At 53.8% G+C, this 23,549-nt stretch overlaps 1 protein-coding gene across 1 annotated transcript in view; it reads left to right on the top strand.

The window, feature by feature from the left end:
- Positions 1-23,549, top strand: part of LOC140403901 (glutamate receptor ionotropic, NMDA 2B-like) — a 457,807-nt gene that overhangs the window by 314,560 nt on the left and 119,698 nt on the right. Inside the window, exon 3 of the mRNA XM_072492122.1 lies at positions 3,581-4,000. Coding sequence (XP_072348223.1) covers positions 3,593-4,000 — 408 coding nt within the window. The 5' untranslated portion in view covers positions 3,581-3,592. The remainder of the gene's footprint in view (positions 1-3,580; positions 4,001-23,549) is intronic.

Raw genomic sequence — 23,549 nt, 5'->3', positions numbered from 1 at the left:
CCCCCCCCCCCCTCCCTCCCTACCCACCTTGCACCCCACCTGTGGCCCACGGTCTCTCGCCGACCTTCGGCCTCTGATGGATGCATTACTGGCAGCTGGCACCGCTCCCCTGGTGGTGCTGTCTGCAATCAACAGTTATCTGCCTCTGATTGGTCAGCAACTCTTGTGAGGTAGGGTGGGGGGGTGGGGGGTGGGGGGGCTGTTTCCTCCTGGGGTGGTTGACTCTGGAGATGGTCAGCCATTTTGTAACCCCGTCCACTCACTCCTTTCGGTGAACCCCCAATGTACCTCCTTCAGTGTCAGTGTGCTTCCATTGCTGAACCCCAATTGGTGACCACCCCCCCCCCCCCCCCACCCCCAATCGAGTAATTCCCATCAGCGTGAGGAAATCAATAATTGAGGAAATCTGTAATTGGTTCTTGGGAGACCGGGATTATGTTTTGCAGGTGTGATTCCTGATGCGTGTTAGGAATCTCCACGTAACAGCAGAATGCAGACAAAACCACCTAACTTGCCATTGAACATTGAAAGCACCATCAATTAATTAAATTGAAGAAACCAAATAGGGGGGGGGGGTTGGGGGCGGTATTTAGGGGAAACCAGAGAGTGGGTGAGAATGTGGAACTCGCTCCCGCAGGGGGCGGTCCGGCCAAATAGCATAGATGCGTTTCAGGGGAAGCTGGAAAAGCGTGCGAGGTAGAAGGGAATCGTGGGTTATCAGATTAGTCCTGATCTTACCAAATGGAAGAGGGGCCGAATGGCCTCTTTGTGCTCCTAATTCATATGTTTGCTCATAAATCCTGCTGCTCGGGTTGCAGGAGGATGGGTTGAGGCTCAAGTGGAGCGTGAACATTATCAGGGACTGTTTGGGTCGAATGCCTTGTTTCTGTGCGGTAAATCCCGTGTGTAATTGTTTTGGAATTTTCAGAAAGATAAGTTAGATCAATTAACACAGACATTTGGAAAGTCCCAGACACTCTGTTATACTGAATGCATAAATGTTAATTCTAAAATAATAGCTTTGCACAGTGATTGTAACCATTTATTACTAGTTTGTACATTTAGTCTGTATGAATTAAATTACGGTGATATGTTTTCTCACCCATCCATGCCCAAATAATTTGGTTGCTGGTTCACGAACCTCAGAATCGGAGGTTCTGAGGTTCTACCATATTTCAGGAATGTGGGATTGATTCTGTGGAAACAATTACTAATGTTCTCCAATTCCAATTCTCTTCCCATACCGAGTGCTCCTCTAAGATAGACCTTCTTGTGAGTAGTTCCCGGGCTGGGGGCTGGTTTAGCCCAGTGGGCTGGACGGTTGCTTCGCGATGCGGTAGCGGGGCCAGCAGCGCCGGTTCAATTCCCCGTCCCGGCTGAGGTGATTCATGAAAGGCCCTGCCTTCTCGACCCTGCCCCTCGCCTGAGGTGTGGTGACCCTCAGGTCAAACCACCACCAGTCAGCTCTCCCCCCTCAAAGGGGAAAGCAGCCCATGGTCACTTGGGACTTTACCTTAGACCAATCTGTCACCTGGGGCTTATAGCTTGAGGGGTACCACTCCGCATCAAGTGTGGTTGACCAGGAGACTCTCCCGCTCTTACCACCAGCAATGGCGTGTCCCAGAAGGATTTGCAAGTTGACACTCAACCTGTTTTGGCTGCCCTACGAACGCAACTTCCTTGGCCATCGCATCCTGGGGTGGGACACGAACCCGGACATTTTGGCTCAGAGGAGGGACACTGCACCACAAAACCTCCAATGACCTCTTTTGGTGTTACCTACTATGAAAGAAAGAACGTTCATGTGTATAGCATCACTCAATCCCCAGAATGTTCAAAAGCGTGCGTCACCCAATGAATTACTTTGGAAGTGCACTGTTGCTATGTTGGCAAACAGGGCAACCGATCTACAAACAATACAATACCACAAGCAATTGTGCAATTAGGGTTAGTGGTTAGCACAATTGCTTCACAGCTCCAGGGTCCCAGGTTCGACTCCCGGCTTGGGTCACTGTCTGTGCGGAGTACGCACGTTCCCCCCCGTGTGTGCGTGGGTTTCCTCCGGGTGCTCCGGTTTCCTCCCACAGTCCAAAGATGTGCAGGTTAGGTGGATTGGCCACGCTAAATTGCCCTAAGTGTCCAAAACTGCCCTTAGTGTTGGGTGGGGTTACTGGGTTATGGGGATAGGGTGGAAGTGTGGGCTTGGGTAGGGTGCTCTTTCCAAGAGCCGGTGCAGACTCGATGGGCTGAATGGCCTCCTTCTGCACTGTAAATTCTATGAAATTGTATAAATTTCAAGATAATTCTGGTCCCATTGGGTTGGAGTTAGCCAAGGCAGCAGGGAACTCCCTCGCTTTCCTTTGAACAGTCCCATGAGATCTAATCCATTCACTCGCGAGGTCAGATGGAGCCCCAGTTTAATTTCTCAATGCCACCTTAGATTATACACTCAGGTCCTGGCACTGGTCCTTGGAAATACAACGTTCTGACGGAAACAAGAGTGCGATTAGCTGAACCAGATTGTCACTTACTTAGGCTCACCCTTGGAAACGTATCCAGCTCTCAGGGCAACTGATGACGCTCCCTTTTCGGAGTTAAGACCTACCTACTTAAAAGGTTGAGAGGCCATTGAGTGAAGGGATAGACTTGACTTCGACCCGTCATAATCCTTAAATAAAAGCAAAATACTGCAGATGCTGGAAATTTGAAATAAAAACAGAAAATGCTGGATAAGCTCAACAGGACTGGCAGCGTCTGTGGGGAAAGAAACAGAGTAAATGTTTGGAGTCACGCTAAGCCTTCTCCGGAACAGCTCTGTACGTATGGACTCAAAACTTTAACCCTGTTTCTCTCTTCACAGCTGCTGCCAAACCTGTTGAGTTTATCCAGCATTTTCCATTTCTACTATTTCTGTTCGGGCGGCGTGGTGGCACAGTGGTTGGCACTGCTGCCTCACAGCGCCAGGGACTCTGGTTCCATTCCCGGTTTGGGTCACTGTGTGGAGTTTTCACGTTCTCCCCGTGTCTGCGTGGGTTTCCTCCGGGTGCTCCGGTTTCCTCCCGCAGTCCAAAGATGTTCAGGTTAGGTGGATTGGCCGTGATAATAATTGTTCCTTCGTGTCCAGGGATGTGCAGGTTAGGGGGGGTTAGGGTGTAAAGAGGATAGGATGGGGAGTGGGGTAGGGATGTTCTTTCAGAGGGTCGGTGTAGACCCAATGGGCCGAATAGCCGCCTGCACTATAGGGATTCCATGGCTCTATGTGATAATCCAAGTGAACAAAACCGCTTTCCAGTTTTTTGCTCGATAAATTCTCAATACTCAAGTTTTGAGTGTGTAGTTCATTGAGGGTACACATTTATTTTCTCCCTCCTGTAAGTTTCACAAAGCCAACCTTAGCTAACAAGGCCTGGTGTGGAGCATTTATTGGTTAGGGAAGAAGCATCTAGTAGGGATGCAGATTTTACCAGATTGTCCGTTGGGGGTAGCAAGAGTAATTACCAATACGGGTCATTGCGTTGTGTTGCTGTGTGATTAAGACCTGGCGTATACTTTAACCTGAGGCTCTGATTATCTATTGCAGGGATTAAACTCAATGAAGATGAGGCACATGGGCTTGCAACTCCTGAAGATTTTATTGATACTCGCGTCGCATGCGGATTGGGCGAAAGGAATTTTGAAAAGCCACCCTACCCTGAACATTGCCGTGATCCTCGGCGGCACGTCCTGCGAGATGGACATCAAAGATGTTTTGAACAAAGATGATTTCCAACATTTGCCCATTGATCCCAACGTGGTGCAGGTGACCGTCAACGAGACCGACCCCAAGAGCATCATTACCCGTGTTTGCGACCTCATGTCCGGGATGAAAATGCACGGTGTGGTTTTTGGGGACGACACGGATCATGAGTCCATTGCAGAAATTTTGGATTTTATTTCAGCTCAGACTATGATCCCAATTCTTGGAATACATGGCGGTTCCTCGATGATAATGGCTGACAAGGTAGGAACTGGCTTTTCCCCTGTTCAAGTGGCTGAATGCTGGGAAAAGGGCCCACCTTTCTCCGATCGACACCCCATTTCAAACAATGAGTAGGTGTTAGATCAAAACTCAAGCTCTCCCTTCTCACCATCGCTGAGTCCCTTGCCTCAGTTACCAGCCGGAGAAGATCTCTGTTTTCGGCTCCATGAATTGTTTCCACTTTCTCCGCTAACCTCCCAGTTTTGTGTTGGAATGCACAGACTGAAAAGGTGGTGGTGGAGGCAGATTCAGAGGTAACCTTTAGAATGGAATTGGATACACACTTGAAGAGGGGGCATTCCTAAGGCTATGGGGAAAGAGTAGAGTAGTTTGACTAACTGGATACCTCTTTCAAAGAGAAAGCATTGGCACAATGGGATGCATGGCCTCCTTCCTTGTTCTAATTTGTCCTGGCAACTTTCTTTTCCTGAGAATTTGGCGGGACTCTCCGGCCGTTCCCATGGGTCCCACCGGCAGCGGAGGGTGGGACAAAACGGGAAACCCCGTTGACAGTGGTTATGGTCTCTCCGTTCAAAATGCATGTCTTCCACTTCCCCTGTCTAAGCAAACAATTCAGTGGTTTCCCCAATGTGGCCTGGATTTTCATTGAATCCTGGAGACTCCAAGAACCTTCCAAAATGGCGGGCATGACCCGGATATGGAAGCCCTCCTTCCCATTTCCAACAGTTCATATTTTCAACGCGGTGTCGAGTGGGGCCAAGATGTAACTCCCACACATGGTGATCCGGAGCACAGACTGACCATTTGAATTTAGCGCCGAGATCAAGCAGACCCATTTTTCCATGCCCTATGGGAGTTGCAAATATTTTGAGAAATGGTAAATGCTTTTGAAGAACAAAGAAGGCCTGTGGTACTGTCAAGCTGTCAGGCTTCTCAAATGGCCAGACCCTAAGAAAGATTGGAATAAAAAACTTCCTGTGCCTGCGAGAATTGAAAATAAACCCTCGTCTAATTGTTTCAATAGTTGTTTGCTGACACATCTGTTATCTTTATCATAGCAGGTGGGGGGTTATAAGTTCACAGTTTGATTGACGGCTCAAGGAGGTTATTAAAGGATTAACTGTTTCTGATGTGATGTTATGAATACAAATGTTTGTTTTTATAAGTACTTGAGGGGATTTAAATGTATTGAATTGGCTTTCATGAATGGAGGAATGTTTCTTTTATAGATAATGAAGTCTTAGATATTTCAAGTTTTATTTCATCTCAGCATTGCCCCTGAGGTCTGCTCATGGTGGATACTGGGCAAGTTGGCATGGAGGGTGTAAGGGCAAATGGTGTCTGGGGGTGGGGGAATCATTGTGCGGGATTCTCCCATGCCGTGCCGTTTGGGAGAATCGTTGTTCGCGCCGGATTTTCACGCGACGCCGGTCTGACGCCGTTCTGCCATTCTCCCAACCGGCGAGAACGGCGTCATCGAGGTTGGTGCCGCACCTCCCGGAGAATTGCCCGAGGTGTTAAGTCTATTCAGCGGCCCGGATGGGCCGAAGTCCCAATGGCGTGTCCCAGGTCACGCCGTCGCGGTCCACCGCTGCAAAATAAATTCGTCAGCCAGTCGTGAGCGGCCGACGTTTTTCGGAGGCAGCATGTTGTGCCTTCCACGGCCGGTGACGGCGGGGGGTGGGGGGGGGCGGAAGGAGGGGGGGAGAAAGAGGAGGGGGGGAAGGAGGAGGGGGGGAAGGAGGAGGGGGGATGAAGGAGGAGGGGTGAAGGAGGAGGGGTGAAGGAGGAGGGGGGTAAGGAGGGAGGGGGAAGGAGGAGGGGTGAAGGAGGAGGGGGGTAAGGAGGGAGGGGGAAGGAGGAGGGGGAAGGAGGAGGGGGGTAAGGAGGGAGGGGGAAGGAGGAGGGGGGAAGCAGGAGGGGGGAAGGAGGAGAGGGGAGGAGGAGGAGGAGGAGGGTGGGGGAAGGAGGAGGGGTGAAGGGGGAGGGGGAAGGAGGAGGGGGGAAGGAGGGGGAGGAGGAGGGGGGAGGGGGAGAGGGAGGGGGAGGAGGGGGAGAGGAGGAGGGGGAAGGGTGCAGTCATGTTCGGGGGGGGGGGGGTCGGTGCAGGAGGCCTCCATGTTCCGGGGAGGGGGTAGGGGAGGGTTTTAGGGTTTTCCGCCGGAGCGACATGCCAGCCGGCCTGCCGTGGTAGGACGGTGGCGAAGCCACGGCTGCAAGTTGAGGTCATGCTGATGGGCAAAGGCCACTGGCGCTGCCATCCCGCGCGACCACACGCCTTGACCTTGGGTGCGCTGTGCGTCCGTCTCCTGTGGCCCGGCTTCGGGAGAGCGCCCTCCTGTCCATCTTCCTTCCCCTCCCAGGCGTGCGTCCCTGTAGGCGGATGGACGTTGACCTGGACGGCGGTGGCTTGTCTGAGACGGACCGGGCCAATCGGTGGCTGCCCCTGGAATACACAATAAAGCGCGGAGTCAGGTGTGAGGGGGTGGAGTGTGAGGGGGGTTAGGGGGTGGAGGGGGCAGTGTGAGGGGGTGGAGTGTGAGGGGTTAGGGGGTGGAGGGGGCAGTGTGAGGGGGTTAGGGGGTAGAGGGGGCAGTGTGAGGGGGTGGAGTGTGAGGGGGGTTAGGGGGTGGAGGGGGCAGTGTGAGGGGGTGGAGTGTGAGGGGGTTAGGGGGTGGAGGGGGCAGTGTGAGGGGGTTAGGGGGTAGAGGGGGCAGTGTGAGGGGGTGGAGTGTGAGGGGGTTAGGGGGTGGAGGGGGCAGTGTGAGGGGGTTAGGGGGTAGAGGGGGCAGTGTTAGGGGGTGGAGGGGGCAGTGTGAGGGGGTTAGGGGGTAGAGGGGGCAGTGTGAGGGGGTGGAGTGTGAGGGGGTTAGGGGGTGGAGGGGGCAGTGTGAGGGGGTGGAGTGTGAGGGGGGTTAGGGGGTAGAGGGGGCAGTGTGAGGGGGTGGAGTGTGAGGGGGTTAGGGGGTGGAGGGGGCAGTGTGAGGGGGTTAGGGGGTAGAGGGGGCAGTGTGAGGGGGTTAGGGGGTAGAGGGGGCAGTGTGAGGGGGTGGAGTGTGAGGGGGTTAGGGGGTGGAGGGGGCAGTGTGAGGGGGTTAGGGGGTAGAGGGGGCAGTGTGAGGGGGTGGAGTGTGAGGGGGTTAGGGGGTGGAGGGGGCAGAGTGAGGGGGTGGAGTGTGAGGGGGGTTAGGGGGTGGAGGGGGCAGTGTGAGGGGGTGGAGTGTGAGGGGGTTAGGGGATGGAGGGGGCAGAGTGAGGGGGTGGAGTGTGAGGGGGGTTAGGGGGTGGAGGGGGCAGTGTGAGGGGGTGGAGTGTGAGGGGGTTAGGGGGTGGAGGGGGCAGAGTGAGGGGGTGGAGTGTGAGGGGGGTTAGGGGGTGGAGGGGGCAGTGTGAGGGGGTGGAGTGTGAGGGGGTTAGGGGGTGGAGGGGGCAGAGTGAGGGGGTGGAGTGTGAGGGGGGTTAGGGGGTGGAGGGGGCAGTGTGAGGGGGGTTAGGGGGTAGAGGGGGCAGTGTGAGGGGGTGGAGTGTGAGGGGGTTAGGGGGTGGAGGGGGCAGTGTGAGGGGGTGGAGTGTGAGGGGGGTTAGGGGGTAGAGGGGGCAGTATGAGGAGGTGGAGTGTGAGGGGGGTTAGGGGGTGGAGGGGGCAGTGTGAGGGGGTTAGGGGGTAGAGGGGGCAGTGTGAGGGGGTGGAGTGTGAGGGGGTTAGGGGGTGGAGGGGGCAGAGTGAGGGGGTGGAGTGTGAGCGGGGTTAGGGGGTAGAGGGGGCAGTATGAGGAGGTGGAGTGTGAGGGGGGTTAGGGGGTGGAGGGGGCAGAGTGAGGGGGGGAGTGTGAGGGGGGTTAGGGGGTGGAGGGGGCAGTGTGAGGGGGTTAGGGGGTAGAGGGGGCAGTGTGAGGGGGTGGAGTGTGAGGGGGGTTAGGGGGTGGAGGGGGCAGTGTGAGGGGGGGGAGTGTGAGGGGGGTTAGGGGGTGGAGGGGGCAGTGTGAGGGGGGTTAGGGGGTAGAGGGGGCAGTGTGAGGGTGTGGAGTGTGAGGGGGGTTGGGGGTAGAGGGGGCAGTGTGAGGGGGTGGAGTGTGAGGGGGGTTAGGGGGTAGAGGGGGCAGTGTTAGGGGGTGGAGTGTGAGGGGGGTTAGGGGGTAGAGGGGGCAGTGTGAGGGGGTGGAGTGTGAGGGGGGTTAGGGGGTAGAGGGGGCAGTGTGAGGGGGTGGCGTGTGAGGGGGGAGTTAGGGGGTGGAGTGTGAGGGGAGTTAGGGGGTGGAGGAGGCAGTGTGAGGTGGTGGAGTGAGGGGGAGGGTTGGGGGAAGGGGGTGGAGTGTGAGGGGGGAGGTAGGGGGTAGAGGGGGCAGTGTGAGGGGGTGGAGTGTGAGGGGGGTTATGGGGTGGAGGGGGCAGTGTGAGGGGGTGGAGTGTGAGGGGGGATTAGGGGGTGGAGGGGGCAGTGTGAGGGGGTGGAGTGTGAGGGGGGTTAGGGGGTGGAGGGGGCAGTGTGAGGGGGTGGAGTGTGAGGGGGATTAGGGGGTGGAGGGGGCAGTGTGAGGGGGTGGAGTGTGAGGGGGGTTTGGGAGTGCAGGGGACAGTGTGAGGGGGTGGAGTGTGAGGGGAGAATAGGGGGTGGAGGGGGCAGTGTGAGGGGGTGGAGTGTGAGGGGGGTTAGGGGGTAGAGGGCGCAGTGTGAGGGGGTGGAGTGTGAGGGGGGTTGGGGTGGAGGGGGCAGTGTGAGGGGGTGGAGTGTGAGGGGGATTAGGGGGTGGAGGGGGCAGTGTGAGGGGGTGGAGTGTGAGGGGGGAGTTAGGGGGTGGAGGGGGCAGTGTGAGGGGGGTTAGGGGGTGGAGGGGGCAGTGTGAGGGGGAGGAGTGTGAGGGGGGGTTAGGGGGTAGAGGGGGCAGTGTGTGGGGGTGGAGTGTGAGGGGTTAGGGGGTAGAGGGGGCAGTGTGCGGGGGTGGAGTGTGAGGGGGTTAGGGGGTGGAGGGGGCAGTGTGAGGGGGTGGAGTGTGAGGGGGTTAGGGGGTAGAGGGGGCAGTGTGAGGGGGTGGAGTGTGAGGGGGTTAGGGGGTAGAGGGGGCAGTGTGAGGGTGTGGAGTGTGAGGGGGTTAGGGGGTGGAGGGGGAGTGTGAGGGGGTGGAGTGTGAGGGGGGAGTTAAGGGGTGGAGGGGGCAGTGTGAGGGGGTGGAGTGTGAGGGGGGTTTAGGGGGTGGAGGGGGCAGTGTGAGGGGGTGGAGTGTGAGGGGGGGTTAGGGGGTGGAGGGGGCAGTGTGAGGGGGTGGAGTGTGAGGGGGGGTTAGGGGGTGGAGGGGGCAGTGTGAGGGGGGAGGGGGGAGCTGAGGGGTTGAGGGAGTGTAGCTGGGCAGGGGACTCTCACTTGGTACTGTGCTTCTGATCTGGCATGGCGCTACCTCCCGGGTGACGGCTCCCCCAGCGAGGTCCAGAACTCTCTGCTCATGGACGGTGAGGGGGTGCAGAACAGGTGATCCCCCTCCGGTTCTTGCACACTCACCATGGTTGTGGGCTGTCTTATCCTGCGGGGGCGGGGGGGGGCGCAGATGTTGGCAACATTATGACGGGGGGCACTGGGCGCCACGCCATGGCAGCTCGCAAGGACGGTGTGGTGCCCATGTGGCTCGTGTGGTACGTGGTGCCCCCGTCGTGCGTGGGCGGGGGGGTGGCGCGCGGCACATCGTGGGGGGGTGGGGGAGGGCTGGGGTGTGGGCCGGGGGAACTCTCGGGTTACTTACCACCGGCTGCCCTCGTGAGGTCGTAGAGCTTCTTGCGGCACTGCTCTCCCGAGCGTGGGTTGTGCCCCACAGCTCTGACGCCGATGCCCATGTCACGCCAGCTGCGCCTGACTGTGCTGGCCGGGTGCCGGTGGCCACGTCTTGGGCACAGGGTCGCCCTCCGCTCTTCCCCTGCGTCCGGCAGATGTTCCAGGTCATTGTCCCGGAACCTGGGAGCGGCGCGGCGGGGCGCGGCCACCTCTCTGTGTCGGGGCCTGTGCGTGGATCGCGCACATAAAATGAGGCGGCGCCGCGTCATCCAGGCGTCACGCGATGTCGGCGCCAATCTGGCACCACGCCCACCGCGTTTCTCGTGGCCCCGCTGCTGCCCCCTTGTCGGGGCCTGAATCGATGCTGACGGCGGCCTGTTCCGGCTGTTGTGAAACGCGACAGCGATCACGATGGCGCGGGCGCTCTGACTCGTGGAGGATTTGAGAGGCTATCTGGGGTGGGTGGGGGCATCCCATACCTGCCTGGAATGGGGACCTTTCCATTCGGGGAACTTTCGCAACCCCCTGAGCCAAGTGTGGAGAGCGAGAAGTTTCTTGATTCCAGCAGCCCACCAAGAGAATAAAAAGCGTGGTAGGCGTGGCAGTTTAAGGTTGGCGGGGGGCGGGGGGGGGCATGAGGGCCCTGATAATCCCATCCCCCGATTTTATGGATGGGATTTTCTCGCCATTCCCAGGGGTCCGGCCCAAAGTTTCTCCTCTTGACGGATGCATGGGGCCCGGAAAGGGTGCAGAGGAGATTTTCAGGAATGGCTCCAGTGACACGAGGGATTTTAGCCATGATGCACGGTCAATGACCACTAAAGCGAGGTTGTAGTCCAACTGAAGGCTTTAATAAGCTAGATGTTTCCCCCAGCAGCTCAGGTACAGAATGAGGGCTGCTGCAGTGGCACGGGCTCTTATACCCCACCTTGCAGGGCGGAGCTACCATACAGCTTGACCAGTAGGAAGCATACAATATCTGCCAATGGTGTTACAGCATACCAGGTACCGTAATACCTCTACACAGACTACCACATTCACCCCTATTAAAAAAGAGTCCGGCGGGGTGGTGGCCTGATAGTACAACATGGTAACGTGGTAGAAATTATAGTTATGGAGGTACCATAATACCTCCGTACAGTGTTTTGTAACTATTTAGAATTCTAATTACTATTTACAAGCTATGATTAAATATACACTTTAAAATGAAGCAATCAGTCGATCGGGGGCCCTGGTCGTCCTCTGTGATCGTCGAAGCTTCGGTGGTGACTCCGGTGGAGGCTCGGGCGTCTGTAACTCCGGGAGCGTGGCCTCGGTCTCTGTGGCAGCTTCGACACCCCTAGATGGCGCTGGTGGGGAAAATGGTTGATCGGGGAAGGGAGCGTCTGCGGGGTGCGTCGGTGGGTGGGGGGCCTAGACAGGGCCGGCGGAAGGACCGATCCTCCTGTAAGGTGCACTGGTGGGAGGGAGGGGCTGGCGTGCTGAAGAAGTCCGCTGAAGAAGGTTGGCGCGGCCCAACTGCGCATGCGCGGGTTGGCGCAGCGCCCATTTGGCAGCGGGAAGGGCGGCTGGAGCGACGCGAACCGCTCCAGTGCCGTGCTGGGACAGAATCGGTCGTCCCCGTGCCCGTTTCGCTCCGTCGTGAAACACGACGGCGTTCACGACGGCGTGAACACTTCGTCTCCATTTTGGAGAATCGCCCCCGAGAATCACCATAACTCCCCATGAGGATCACGAGGAAACAATCATTAATCTCCCTGTGATACTTGTGGAGGACCAGCTGCCCAGGCAGGGGGCGGAGGTGGGGCTCGTTATGAGCACGGTATAAATCAGGCTCAACCCAGGTGAGACAAGTCGCCCCAGCTAGGATTGCACTGCGTTATGCAGACTGTTGCAAATATATTTTAAAAATCCATCTTCACTTCCAACAATTTCCTCTGAGTTATTATAAGAAGTTACAACTTTCAGGAAAGATTGAATAGATTGCCGTTCTTTTCTCTAGAAAGTAGTAGGTTAAGCAGGGAGCCAATCGAGGTGATTTGAATTGTGACGTGATTTTTAAAAATAGTTCATTTTACAGAGTGGGAGCGTCATTGGCTGGTCCTCCATTTCAGAAGGCATTTAAAGATCTGGGGCTGGATTCTCCGCCCGCCACGCCACATTTCTGCCCCGACCCGCCAGCGGCATTCTCCGTTACGCCGGCCGGTCAATGGGATTTCCCATTGTGGGTCAGCCCCGCACCCCTGGGCGCCGGCAAAACGGAGATTCCCGCCCCTGGACTCACATGCAGACCAGGCCAGGATATTAATGAACATGATGAGTTTTTACAACAATGGTTTCATGGTCATCGTTAGACTTTTAATTCAGATTTTTATTTACCCATGGCAGGATGAGGCCCGAGGCCTCTAGATTACTATTCCAGTGACAATACCATTTACACACTGCCTCCCCTAGAGATTGCTGCAGAGATGATTTGGGAGACCAGGACTAGGATAGAATCGAGCTTTCAGTCCACACAAAAAGTGGAAATTTGACCTTGGCTTCACCTCCAGTATAAATATGAGAGTCACAAACAATTCCAGGAGGGAATTCTATGGGCATGGGCATAAGGTGGGGAGCGAGATTAGCTCTCGGGGAGGCTTGCCAAAGACAGGGTTGGCTTTTTATTCTTTCATAGGATGTGGGCAAGGCCAGCATTTGTTGCCCAATTGCCTCTCAACTAAGTGGCTTGCGGGGCCATTCCGGAGGGCATTTAAGAGTCAATCACATTGTTGTGCGACTGGAGTCACGTGTAGGCCAGACTGGGTAAGGACGGTGGATTTCCCTTCCCAAAGGGCGTTAGTGAACCAGATGTTTTTTTTTTCACCAATCGATGAACTTGGTCATCAGCCTAGCTTTCAATTCCAGATTGAAATCATTGAGGGTGCGATTCAGCGACCCCATTGCGCCAGCTGTGATCCGGGCATAACGGGTGAATCGCACGAGAACCCCAAATCGGACTCTGCACTGGGCGTCAGGCCGATCGCGAGTCACCCGACTCGCTTCACCCTGCGTGATCTGGATCTTGCCCTCGTTGGGAATCCCTGGAGAATCGGCGCAAATCGCGTGCGTGGTCTATGCGCCGCAGGTAGGGGGCCATTGGCAGAGGCCCCAGCAGCGATTCCCCAAGTGTAACTGGCCGAGTTCCCGACGGCGTGGGTCTCTGATGGTCCCACCTGTCAGGATCTCGGCATGGCGGCTGGGGACTCGGTTCGCGGCTGCCCTGGTGGGGGGGCGGCAGGATCCTTCACTGGGGAGGGGCCTCACAGACAGCCGGGTATCGATCGGGGGCCACCGGTCCGCGGGCGCGCGTGATCTCGGGGGGGGGGGGGGGTGCTATCTTTTTGGTGCCGGTCCGCGGTGTGGGTACGCCATGTCACGTGGGGCGGCCGACGCAGGGCACCTGCACGGACCCCCGACTGGAAGTGCAGGGCCCTGTATCGGCAGCCGGAGCTGCGAGGAGTGCTCCAGGGCCCTGCTAGCCCCCTGCAGGCAGAAGAATCACTCTGGACTTTCTTCAGAAAAGTCCAGAGTGACTCGCCCGCATTTTCACGCTGGAGTGGGGACATAGCCCCATTATTAGGGATTCCCGCCCCCGGACTCCGGATTCACCCAGCGCCCGAGACTCAACAGCCGCACTCGGGAGACCGTGTACTGGTTTAGTACTGGTTCACACAAAAGTGGACCGGGCGTACCGGCACTTCGGGGGTTCTTGCAGGCCATTGGAGACCCTGGGGTGATTGTCAACAGGGCAGGGTGGTACCCTCTCAATCCTCCGGCACCTTGGCACCTTAGCACTGCCAGCCTGGCATCCTTGAAGTGCCAGCCGGGCACGCTGGCAGTGCCACCCTGATGCTGCCAGGGTACCCGGGTGTCACGGTCAGGGGTCGGGCCCGGGAGGGGGGGGGCTTGCCAATTGGAGCGGGGGTGCCCCAGGGTCCTCAACAAAGTTGGGGGGGGTGTGAGGGGGTGTCCTGTTGGCCCGATCAGCTCGCCGGCAGGAAATCTGAGTGCGGCCTAGGCGGGGAGAAACACCCTGAGGCAAAAATAAGTTAGCCCTGGAGCCTCACGGCGCCGAGGTCCCGGGTTCGATCCCGGCTCTGGGTCACTGTCCGTGTGGAGTTTGCACATTCTCCCCGTGTTTGCGTGGGTTTCGCCCCCACAACCAAAAGATGTGCAGGGTAGGTGGATTGGCCACGCTAAATTGCCCCTTAATTGGAAAAAAGGAATTGAGTACTCTAAATTTATTTTTAAAAAAGAAAAGCACCCTGAATTTAAATTTCATGCCAAAGTGGAAGTTGAACCTGTGCCCCCTGAGCACGAGGCTCTGGATTACTAGTTAGCTGTAGGCCAGGATCTCCGCTGGAGGCTAAATAGCCTCCTTCGCCCTGTAAGTATTCCAGATGTCAGTGATTCTATGGCGAGGGATACCTGAGAGGAATAGCATACGTAACCAGAGGGTGCATGAGGGAGAAAGAAATAGAAAGACCTAAAGCTGTTGTGAGAATATGCGGGGTGGAAGCAGGTTTGTGTGGAGCACAAGCAACAATTTAGGCAATCTGGATTGACCCGTTTCCAGACTGAAAGCCAAAGACAAAAGGCCAAAATCAGTGACATGTTATCTTGCGATTCCTCACATGTTGACTATTCAGTTAATCTAATTATTTTTGTGTCATGATTAATGTACTTCTAATGAATTCCGTGCACTGTAACATTTCCATCAATACGAATTAAGGCAACTTCAGGTTGGTGTGAGCTTAATTTGCTTTTATCACTATTCGCTAAGATAGGTTAAACCTTATTGTATCTGCAAGTACAGGGCTTTAATGAGGTGTCCTCAAAACTGATTGAGAACGAGATAAATTCAACACACACCAGACTTCCTGCATCCTCCATCTCCAAAATGATGCCTCAAAGAATGGAATAATGTCCGCAGTGTTTTAAGCTGGAGAAGGCCCTCAAGCTTGTCACTTAGGAACAAGAGCAGGCCACTCAGAACCTTCAGACTATTGCGAATACTGTTGGCGTGGAGGGACTCAAAGCCCCCGAATACCGAAGCATGGCTATCGGACAGGGCGAGCTTTCTCGGTCTAGAAAAGGTTAAATTCGCCTTGAGAGGTTCACTATCGGGGTTCGCCCGGAGGTGGCAGCCATTCATTGACTTCTTCGCGGAGAATTAATCATCGGGGGGGGGGGGGGTTGCTAGGCTAGTGTAGAGTAGGAAGTGGTTTAGGCAGGTCCTTGCACGAATGGAGACGTGGTTTGCACTATGTGTTGCTTGCTTTTCCTTTTGTACGGTACTATACAATGTCATTGTTTTATATGGCAAAAAATACCTCAATAAAATTGTTTATTAAAAAAAAAGAAATGGGGCAGCTCGATAGCACAGTGGTTAGCACTGTTGCTTCACAGCTCCAAGGTCCCAGGTTCGATTCCCAGCTTGGGTGACTGTCTGTGCGGAGTCTGCACGTTCTCCCCGTGTCTGCGTGGGTTTCCTCCGGGTGCTCCGGTTTCCTCCCACAAGTCCAAAGATGTGCAGGTTAGGTGGATTGGCCATGATAAATTGCCCCTTAGTGCCCAAAAAGATCAGGTGGGGTTACTGGGTTACGGGAATAGGGTGGGAAGTGTGGACTTAAGTACAGTGACCTTTCCAAGAGCCGATGCAGACTCGATGGGCCGAATGGCCTCCTTCTGCACTGTAAATTCTATGAGAAGGTAGATGCATAGGAACAAGAGTACACCATTCAGCCCCTCAAGCTTGTCACCCAGGAACAAGAGTAGGCCACTAAGAACCTTCAGACTATTGCATCAGAACAGAAATAGGCCGTTCAGCCCCTTGACCCTGCTTTGCCATTCAGTGATTCTATGGCGAGGGATACCTGAGAGGAATAGCATACGTAACCAGAGGGTGCATGAGGGAGGAAGGAACAGAAAGACTTATCTTAGCGAATAGTGATAAAAGCAAATTAGATCTCAGCTAGCTTCTACCATAACTCTATTTACCTGCCTTAGCTCCGTATCGAGTTAGCTACATCTGACAAATTACCCAGGGATACATCACGGTGAGCTGGTAAAATGGACACCTGTCTGGCCACTGTGTTGTAATTAGATACTTTAGAGGATCGGAGGAGCCAGAGGGACAATTGTCAGCCATGGGCCTAAGTTGGGGGAGTGGCTGAGGCGAGAAATGGTGGCAAGAGGACCACAGGCCTGCACACTGGTGTCCCAGGTCCATCCTGCCCGGGTCCAATTTCACGGAGGTGGGATGGGGATAGCAGGGCTGCCCACATGCATGTGGTGAGTTGGATAACCGATTAAAGAAGCAAGCAGCGTATTAAGGCCCGTTAATGGAGGCCAACTGGGACTTTTCCAGGTTCAGATTTCTCTGGGTCCTCACACTCTCCCATTAGAGTGCAGAGGCGGCCCTCAGGGTGGCAGAGCTGGGCGTCAGCATTCCAGGCTACCCTCGAGGCCCTCCCTGCCCTCCTGGGTACAGCAGCAGCAGCCACCCTGTTGAAGGACTCCCCACTTCCCAAAGTGGTGGCCTGGCAGCAAAAGCCATAACTCAAAACAGTTTTTTATAATCTTTATTATTGTCACAAGTAGACTTACATTAACACTGCAATGGAGTTACTGTGAAAATCTCCTAGTCGCCACACTCCGGCGCCTGTTCGGGTACACAGTGGGAGAGTTCAGAATGTCCAATTCACCTGACAGCACGTCTTTCGGGACTTGTGGGAGGAAACCGGAGCACCCGGAGGAAACCCACGCAGAGACGGGGAGAACGTGCAGACTCCGCGCAGACAGTGACCCAAGCTTGGAACATGATGTAGACCCTGAGTTGTGTATACCTCCAGAATGGCCTTTTCTTTTGACCTTAAGTAAGCCTCCTTGGTCTTCAAGCTTATGAAGAGAGATAGAGTAGTTTATGCCTGCAATCACTGGAGTTTAGAAGAATAAGAGGAGATGTGAGGTAATGCATTTTGGTAGGTCTAACACAGAGGGGAAATATACCGTAAATTGCAAAACTCGTAGGTATATAGAAAGTCAGAGATATCAGGGAGCACAGGTCCACAGATCTTTGAAGGTGGCAACACAAGTGGACAAGGTAGTCAAGAAAACATACGGAATGCTTGCTTTCATTGGACAGGGTATCGAGTATAAAAACTGGCAAGTCGTGCCACAGCTGTATAGAACCTTTGGTAAGGCCGCACTTGGAATATTGCGGACAATTCTGGTGGCCACACTACCAGAAGGACGTGGAGGCTTTGGAGAGGGTGCAGAGGAGGTTTACTAGGATTTTGCCTGGTCTGGAGGGTGTTAGCTACGCGGAGAGGCTGAACAGACTCGGACTGTTTTTATTAGAACGACGGAGGTTGAGGGGCGACCTGATAGAGGTCTATAATATTATGACGGGCATGGATAGAGTGGATGGGCAGGCACTATTTCCCAGGGTGGAGGGGGTCAGTCACCAGGGGGCATAGGTTGAAGGTCCGTGGGGCAAAATTGAGAGGAGATGGGCGAGGCAGGTCTTTTTACACAGAAGGTGGTGAATGCCTGGAACGCGATGCCAAGGGAGGTGGTGGAAGCAGCTACATTAACGGCGTTCAAGAGGCATCTTGACAAATACATGGATAGGACGGGTACAGAGGGATACGGCACAAGGAGTTGCTGAGGGTTTTGGCCAAGGGTGGTATCATAACCGGTACAGGCTTGAAGGGCCGAAGAGCCTGTTCATGTGCTGTATTGTTCCTTGTTCTTTGTTCTTTGAGATCTAATTGAGGTATATAAGATGCTAACGGGGATTGACAGGGCAGCCGAAGAGCAAATGTTCCCCCTTGTTGGACATTCTACAATGAGAGGCCACAGTTTTAAGCTAAGTGGGGGGGGGGGAGGGGGGGGAGGGACGGCAGAGAGGTATCGAGGGGCTGGATGGCCCACTCCTGCTCCTAGTTCTTATGTTCTTAGGTTCTTATGAATTGGCCGCCCTGGGGAAAATCACAGGTGAGCGACTGCTCTCTGCGCAGTGCGGGCTTCTCACCTCCCACTCGAGCCTGACGGTGGGGTTCGGAAGCGCACGCAGAAAGCCGTGCCCTACGATTCCTGAAAGGGGGCATCCCAGCTCCTTAAACATTCCTGCACCTTCAAAACTGCTTCTGCGAGGAATCTATGACAAGCAGAAGGGTACAGAGGAGATTGACTGGAATCGCGCCAAGATGGCGAGGCATCAATTACGGGCAGGAACTGGGAGAACATAGAACATGCAGTGTAGAAGGAGGCCATTCGGCCCATCGAGTCGGCACCAGCCCACTTTAAGCCCTCACTTCCACCCTATCCCCGTAACCCAATAACACCTCCTCACCTTATTTTGGACGCTAAGGGGGAATTTATCATGTCCAATCCATCTAACCTGCACGTCTTTGGACTGTGGGAGGAAACCGGAGCGCCCGGAGGAAACCCACGCAGACACGGGGAGAACGTGCAGACTCCGCACAGACAGTCACCCAGCGGGGAATCGAACCTTGGGACCCCAGGCGCTGTGAAGCCATAGTGCTAACCACTGTGCAGCCCCAAGCTGGGATTGTTCTCCGTTGTGCAGGGAAGGTTTAAGGGAGATTTAATAGACGTGTGCAAAATTCTGCGTGATTTTAATCGAGTAACTGAGGAGAAATTGTTTCAACAGGGTTAAGATAATTGGCAAAAAGAACCAGGAGGGAGATGAGAAGTCTTTTTAAAGAGCGAATATTTAAGAGGTTATTTCAAGACATTTGGGCAGCCAGCATTTATTGCCCATCCCTAATTGCCCTCGAGAACGTGGTGGTGAGCCACCTTCATGAATCGCTGCAGTCCATCTGGTGTAGGTCTGACTATAATCTGGAAAGTACCGGGGGAGTATAAAGAATGATTTGCATTTATATAGCGCCCTCCACGACCGCCGAACATCCCGAAGCGTTTCACAGCCCACAAAGTGTTTTTGAAGCGTGGGCAGCGTTTTAATGTAGAAAACATGCAGCCCGTTTGCGCACAGTCCAATCCCACAAGCCGCCATGTGACAACGGCCCGGCCACGGTGTTGATTGAGCGAGAAACACTGGGCAGGACGGCAGAGAAAACTCTGGCTTCGAAATAGTGCTTTACATCTCATATGGAAGGCAACGCCTCAAACAGCGCTGCACTCCCTCAGTACTGGACTGGAGTGTCAACCGTGATTTAACCCCGGAAACTGTGAGGTGATGCATTTTGGGATGACTAACAACCATGGGAATACACAATGAATGGTAGGACACTGGAAAGTACAGAGGAGCAGAGGGACATTCAGGTGCGTGTCCACAGGTTCCTGAAGCCAGCAGGACAGATAGACAATGTGGTTAAGAAGACCTATGCAAATAAAGAGGGCCTTTATTTGTCGAGGTATAGAATATAAGAGGTTATGATGGAGCTGTGTAAAACGCAGGTTAGGCCACAGCTAGAGTACCGTGTGCAGTACTAGTCGCCACACTACAGAAATGAAATGAAAATCGTTTATTGTCCCGAGTAGGCTTCAAATGAAGTTACCTTGAAAAGCCCCTAGTCGCCACATTCCGGCGCCTGTTCGGGGAGGCTGGTACGGGAATTTAACCCGCGCTGCTGGCCTGCCTTGGTCTGCTTTAAAAGCCAGCTATTTAGCCCTGTGCTAAACCAGCCCCTGGTATAGGAAGGGGGTGACTGCACTGGAGAGGGTGCAGAGGAGATTCGCCAGGGGGTTACCTGGGCTGGAGCGTTTCAGCTGTGAAGAGAGGCTGATTAGGCTGGGGTTGTTTATCCTGGAGCAGGGGGGACCTGATTGAGATGTGTAAGATTATGAAGGGCATGGACAGGGTGGTCAAAAAGCTGCTGTAATTGGAAGAAACCTTTCAATGACCAGGGGGCATAGATTTAAGGTAAGAGGCAGGAAATTCAGGGTCTGGTTCAGTGACCCTACCTTGGCACCTGGGCACCTTGGTACTGCCAGCTCGACCACCTGGGGGCCTCCAATTGCCTGGGGGTCAATTGCCTGTGGGACCCAATGAGCCTAATGGATCATTTAAATATACAGATCTGGATGAAGCTGGGTGAGGGCGAGCTCCAAATCGTGGCGTCTGGCGGGACTCGGTAAAATCTCACGAGGCGTTTCGAGCGTCGCAAATCTCGCAGCGAGGCCTCTCGTGTGATTCAATTGCCTCGTCCCCGACACCAAGCCGTTATATCGCGCCCTCTGACTCTATCGCGCGCCAACCCCGAGGTGAAAGTGGAACCCAGAAACCCCTGTCTCGGAGACAGCGGTGTGACCCACTAAGCCAGAGGTAAGAGGCTAAACACCGAATAAATGGAGCCAATTTGGGGGTAACTTTGAAAATGGGATTGGATATATAATTGGGAAGCACGCCGATGGAGAATGAGCAGGGGGAATGAGACTAATTGGGTAGCTCCGTCAATTAGATACACAATGCGAATCCACACTTTTTCTTCTTCCTCAAGCTTCTCGCTGGCACAGAAATTAGAGAGGATAATGAACTGGGAAGTTTGACACTTTGGCAGACTTTGCTAGTTTACGTTCAGGACGCAGCAGACTGTGATGTACTGTGGAAGTATAATTGATTCGAAGTTAATTGGAAGTTGGGAGGATTCGATTCAGCGTCGGATAGAACAAGCTGGCCAAGATCCTTACGGGGACTCAAAGCAATCACTTCGGATATCAAGATACGGCCACGTAGTGACCAGTTGGATCAGCTCAGTATAGGTAGTCCAGCCATGTGCCGCCAGGTACTGTACCAACTGACACAAGGTGCCAAGCCTCCAAGGACCATGGCCACCCAACCTCTGATCACCTGATCAAACAGACACATGTTGAGACACTGAAGTTGACTTTTATTTTTAAGATTCTAGGGATGTGGGCAACGTTGATATGGTCGGTACCTGTTGCCCAACCCCACTCACCCCTGAGGGCACCAGCCATGCCCATTTGGGGCTGCAGCCTTTGGTAGGACAGACTGGACAGATTCCCTTCCTCCCGGGATCTTAGTGAACCAGTTGAGATTTAATGGCAATCTCGCAGCTCCGTTGCTGTTATAGAATCAAAGGGATCCTCGGGCGAGATTCTCCGGCCGTTCCCGCCGGGGGTTCCCCGGCGGTGGAGGATGCGAAAAGTGGCGGGACCGTAAGATCCCGCTGCCGTCCAATGGCGGGCACCTCTGCCGCTGGAAAAACATCGCGCCGGGGTGGGGGCAGAAAAACCAACCGTCTTTCAGGTCCCTTCGCAATCTGCAATGAATAATAATAATCTTTATTAGTGTCACAAGTAGGCTTACGTTAACACTGCAATGAAGATACTGTGAAAAGCCCCGAGTCGCCACACTCCGGCGCCTGTAAGGGTACACTGAGGGAGAATTCAGAATGTCCAATTCACTTAACAAGCACGTCTTTCAGGACTTGTGGGAGGAAACCGGAGCACCCGGAGGAAACCCACGCAGACACGGGGAGAACGTGCAGACTCCGCACAGAGAGTGACCCAATCTGGGAATCGAACCTGGGTCCCTGGCGCGGTGATGCAACAGTGCTAACCACTGTGCTACAGTGCCGCCCTATGGGATGTGAAGTTAGGTCATGATCTCGTCGAATTTAGGGAAAGGCTTGATGCATGTTCCTACACAGGGAAAAAAACTCTTATTTGACAGGACATCCCTCTCTCATATTTTGAACATTTTCCCTTTTTGTCGCAATTTTCCTCTCTCAAATCTCCGTTTTCTCAAACACATTATGGTCAATGCGCCTTCAAACTCCAAACTAGCTGGGCTGTTTTGGAACTGCCTTCTTGATGCCTACCCTCTTCACTGTGTTGATATCTTACTACGTTTTTATTCTTCCACGAGATCTGGAAAAAACTGAAATACCTCTGTCGAGGATTATAGGAGTAGGTCACACAGCCCCTTAAGTCCATTCCTTCATGTCAGATCCTGCCTTCCTTTCCTACAATAATCAACAGGTTTTAAAGCTCACTACACTGTCCTTTCTTACTCTTCTTGGTGACCTGTGCCAAGTGTTGTCCAATGGAATATGTTCGGCTAAATTCCACAAAGGGTTAACTGGGATGATCTGTGATGTCACAGAAGGAAGCAACATATATTCATGTGATCTCAGTCTCGGAGAAAGCAGCAACGGGAAGAAGCTAGCGTTCTCTTAACTGCAAATCTCCCACAATAAAGTTGAGTGTTTTCAGTCGACAGTCTTTGAGAGTTTTTGGAACTACTCCAACCCGACAACATAATGATCGCTTAATGATGGCGGCAAGCGGTAAAAAGATGGCGACAAAAAAGACTCGATCTCCAGAAAGTTGCAGGCCCAAATCAGGCTGAAGTACAGGGTGGTACAAGAGATTTGCTCGATTTTGCACAGCGTTAGGTTTTGCAGTCAAGCCAGACCGTTAGCGGGTCAGTACACTTCTGTACACAATGGGCGACTGTGAGGATGACATTTTAGTGACCCTGGGAATGGATGAGGGTAAAGCCAGATTCCCAAGTCATTGAGACGTTGCAATCTCAACAAGAACACCATCATGGAATGCGCAAAGCTCAATAAATGTGCCCAGAGACACGGGGGAAGTATTGACACATTTATTAACAATTTGTACGGCTTAGCAAAAGACTGAGTATGGTTATCTGAGAATGGAGCTAATTTGCAACAGAATAGTTGTTGGAGTAATGAATGTCACCTACAGGGGGGGGGGGGGGGAGGGGCAAGAATTTTCCCACTAAAGACAAACAATTCCATTGGAGCAAAAAGATGGTGAATTTTCAGGCAGTATGGTGCAGTGGAAAATAATGGGCAGATCGCTCGAAATGTTTTTAAAAAGATTTAAAATCACCTCTCTCCTCTCTATCATCTCTAATCATCTCTCCCTCGCTCACATCTCTAATCACCACTCTCTCTCTTTAATCACCTCTCCCTCGCTCTCCCTCTCGCTCTCCCATCTCTAATCACCTCTCTCCCTCTCTCGCTCTATCATCTCTATCAGCTCTCTCTATCTCACATTTCTAATCACCCCTCACCCTCTCTCTCTCGAATCTCCTCTCCCTCTCTCCTTATTATCTCTAATCATCTTTCTCTCTTTGGCTCTCTCGCATCCCTTTTTAAAAAATAAATTTAGAGTACCCAATTCTTTTTTTTTCCAATTAAGGGGCAATTTAGCCAATCCACCTCCCTTGGCCATCTTTTGGGTTGTGGGGGTGAGACCTACGCAGACACGGGGAGAATGTGCAAACTCCACACGGACAGTGACCCAGAGCTGGGATCGAATCTGGGACCCTGGTGCTGTGAAGCCATAGTGCTAACCACTATGCTGCCCTAAAAAAATCAAAGTGAAGATTGTGGCATCGATCCCACTACCTCTTACATGCAAAGCAAGTGAGAGCCTTCTTCCTCGGATGGTGATGTCCAGCACGAGGGGACATAGCTTTAAATTGAGGGGAGATAGATATAAGACAGATGTCAGAGGTAGGTTCATTACTCAGAGAGTAGTAAGGGCGTGGAATGCCCTGCCTGCAACAGTAGTGGACTCGCCAACACTAAGGGCATTCAAATGGTCATTGGATAGACATATGGACGATAAGGGAATAGTGTAGATGGGCTGTAGAGTGGTTTCACAGGTCGGCGCAACATCGAGGGCCGAACGGCCTGTACTGCGCTGTTATGTTCTATGTTCCATGTTCTACCGTTTGAGCTAATTCCCCCAGTCACCCAAATCGACTCAATGGTA

This window comes from Scyliorhinus torazame, chromosome 29 (genome assembly GCF_047496885.1).
Source record: "Scyliorhinus torazame isolate Kashiwa2021f chromosome 29, sScyTor2.1, whole genome shotgun sequence".
In the NCBI taxonomy this organism is placed as follows: Eukaryota; Metazoa; Chordata; class Chondrichthyes; order Carcharhiniformes; family Scyliorhinidae; genus Scyliorhinus; species Scyliorhinus torazame.
The sequence above is the reverse complement of the archived record's forward strand: the minus strand, read 5'-3'. Positions and strand labels throughout refer to the sequence as shown.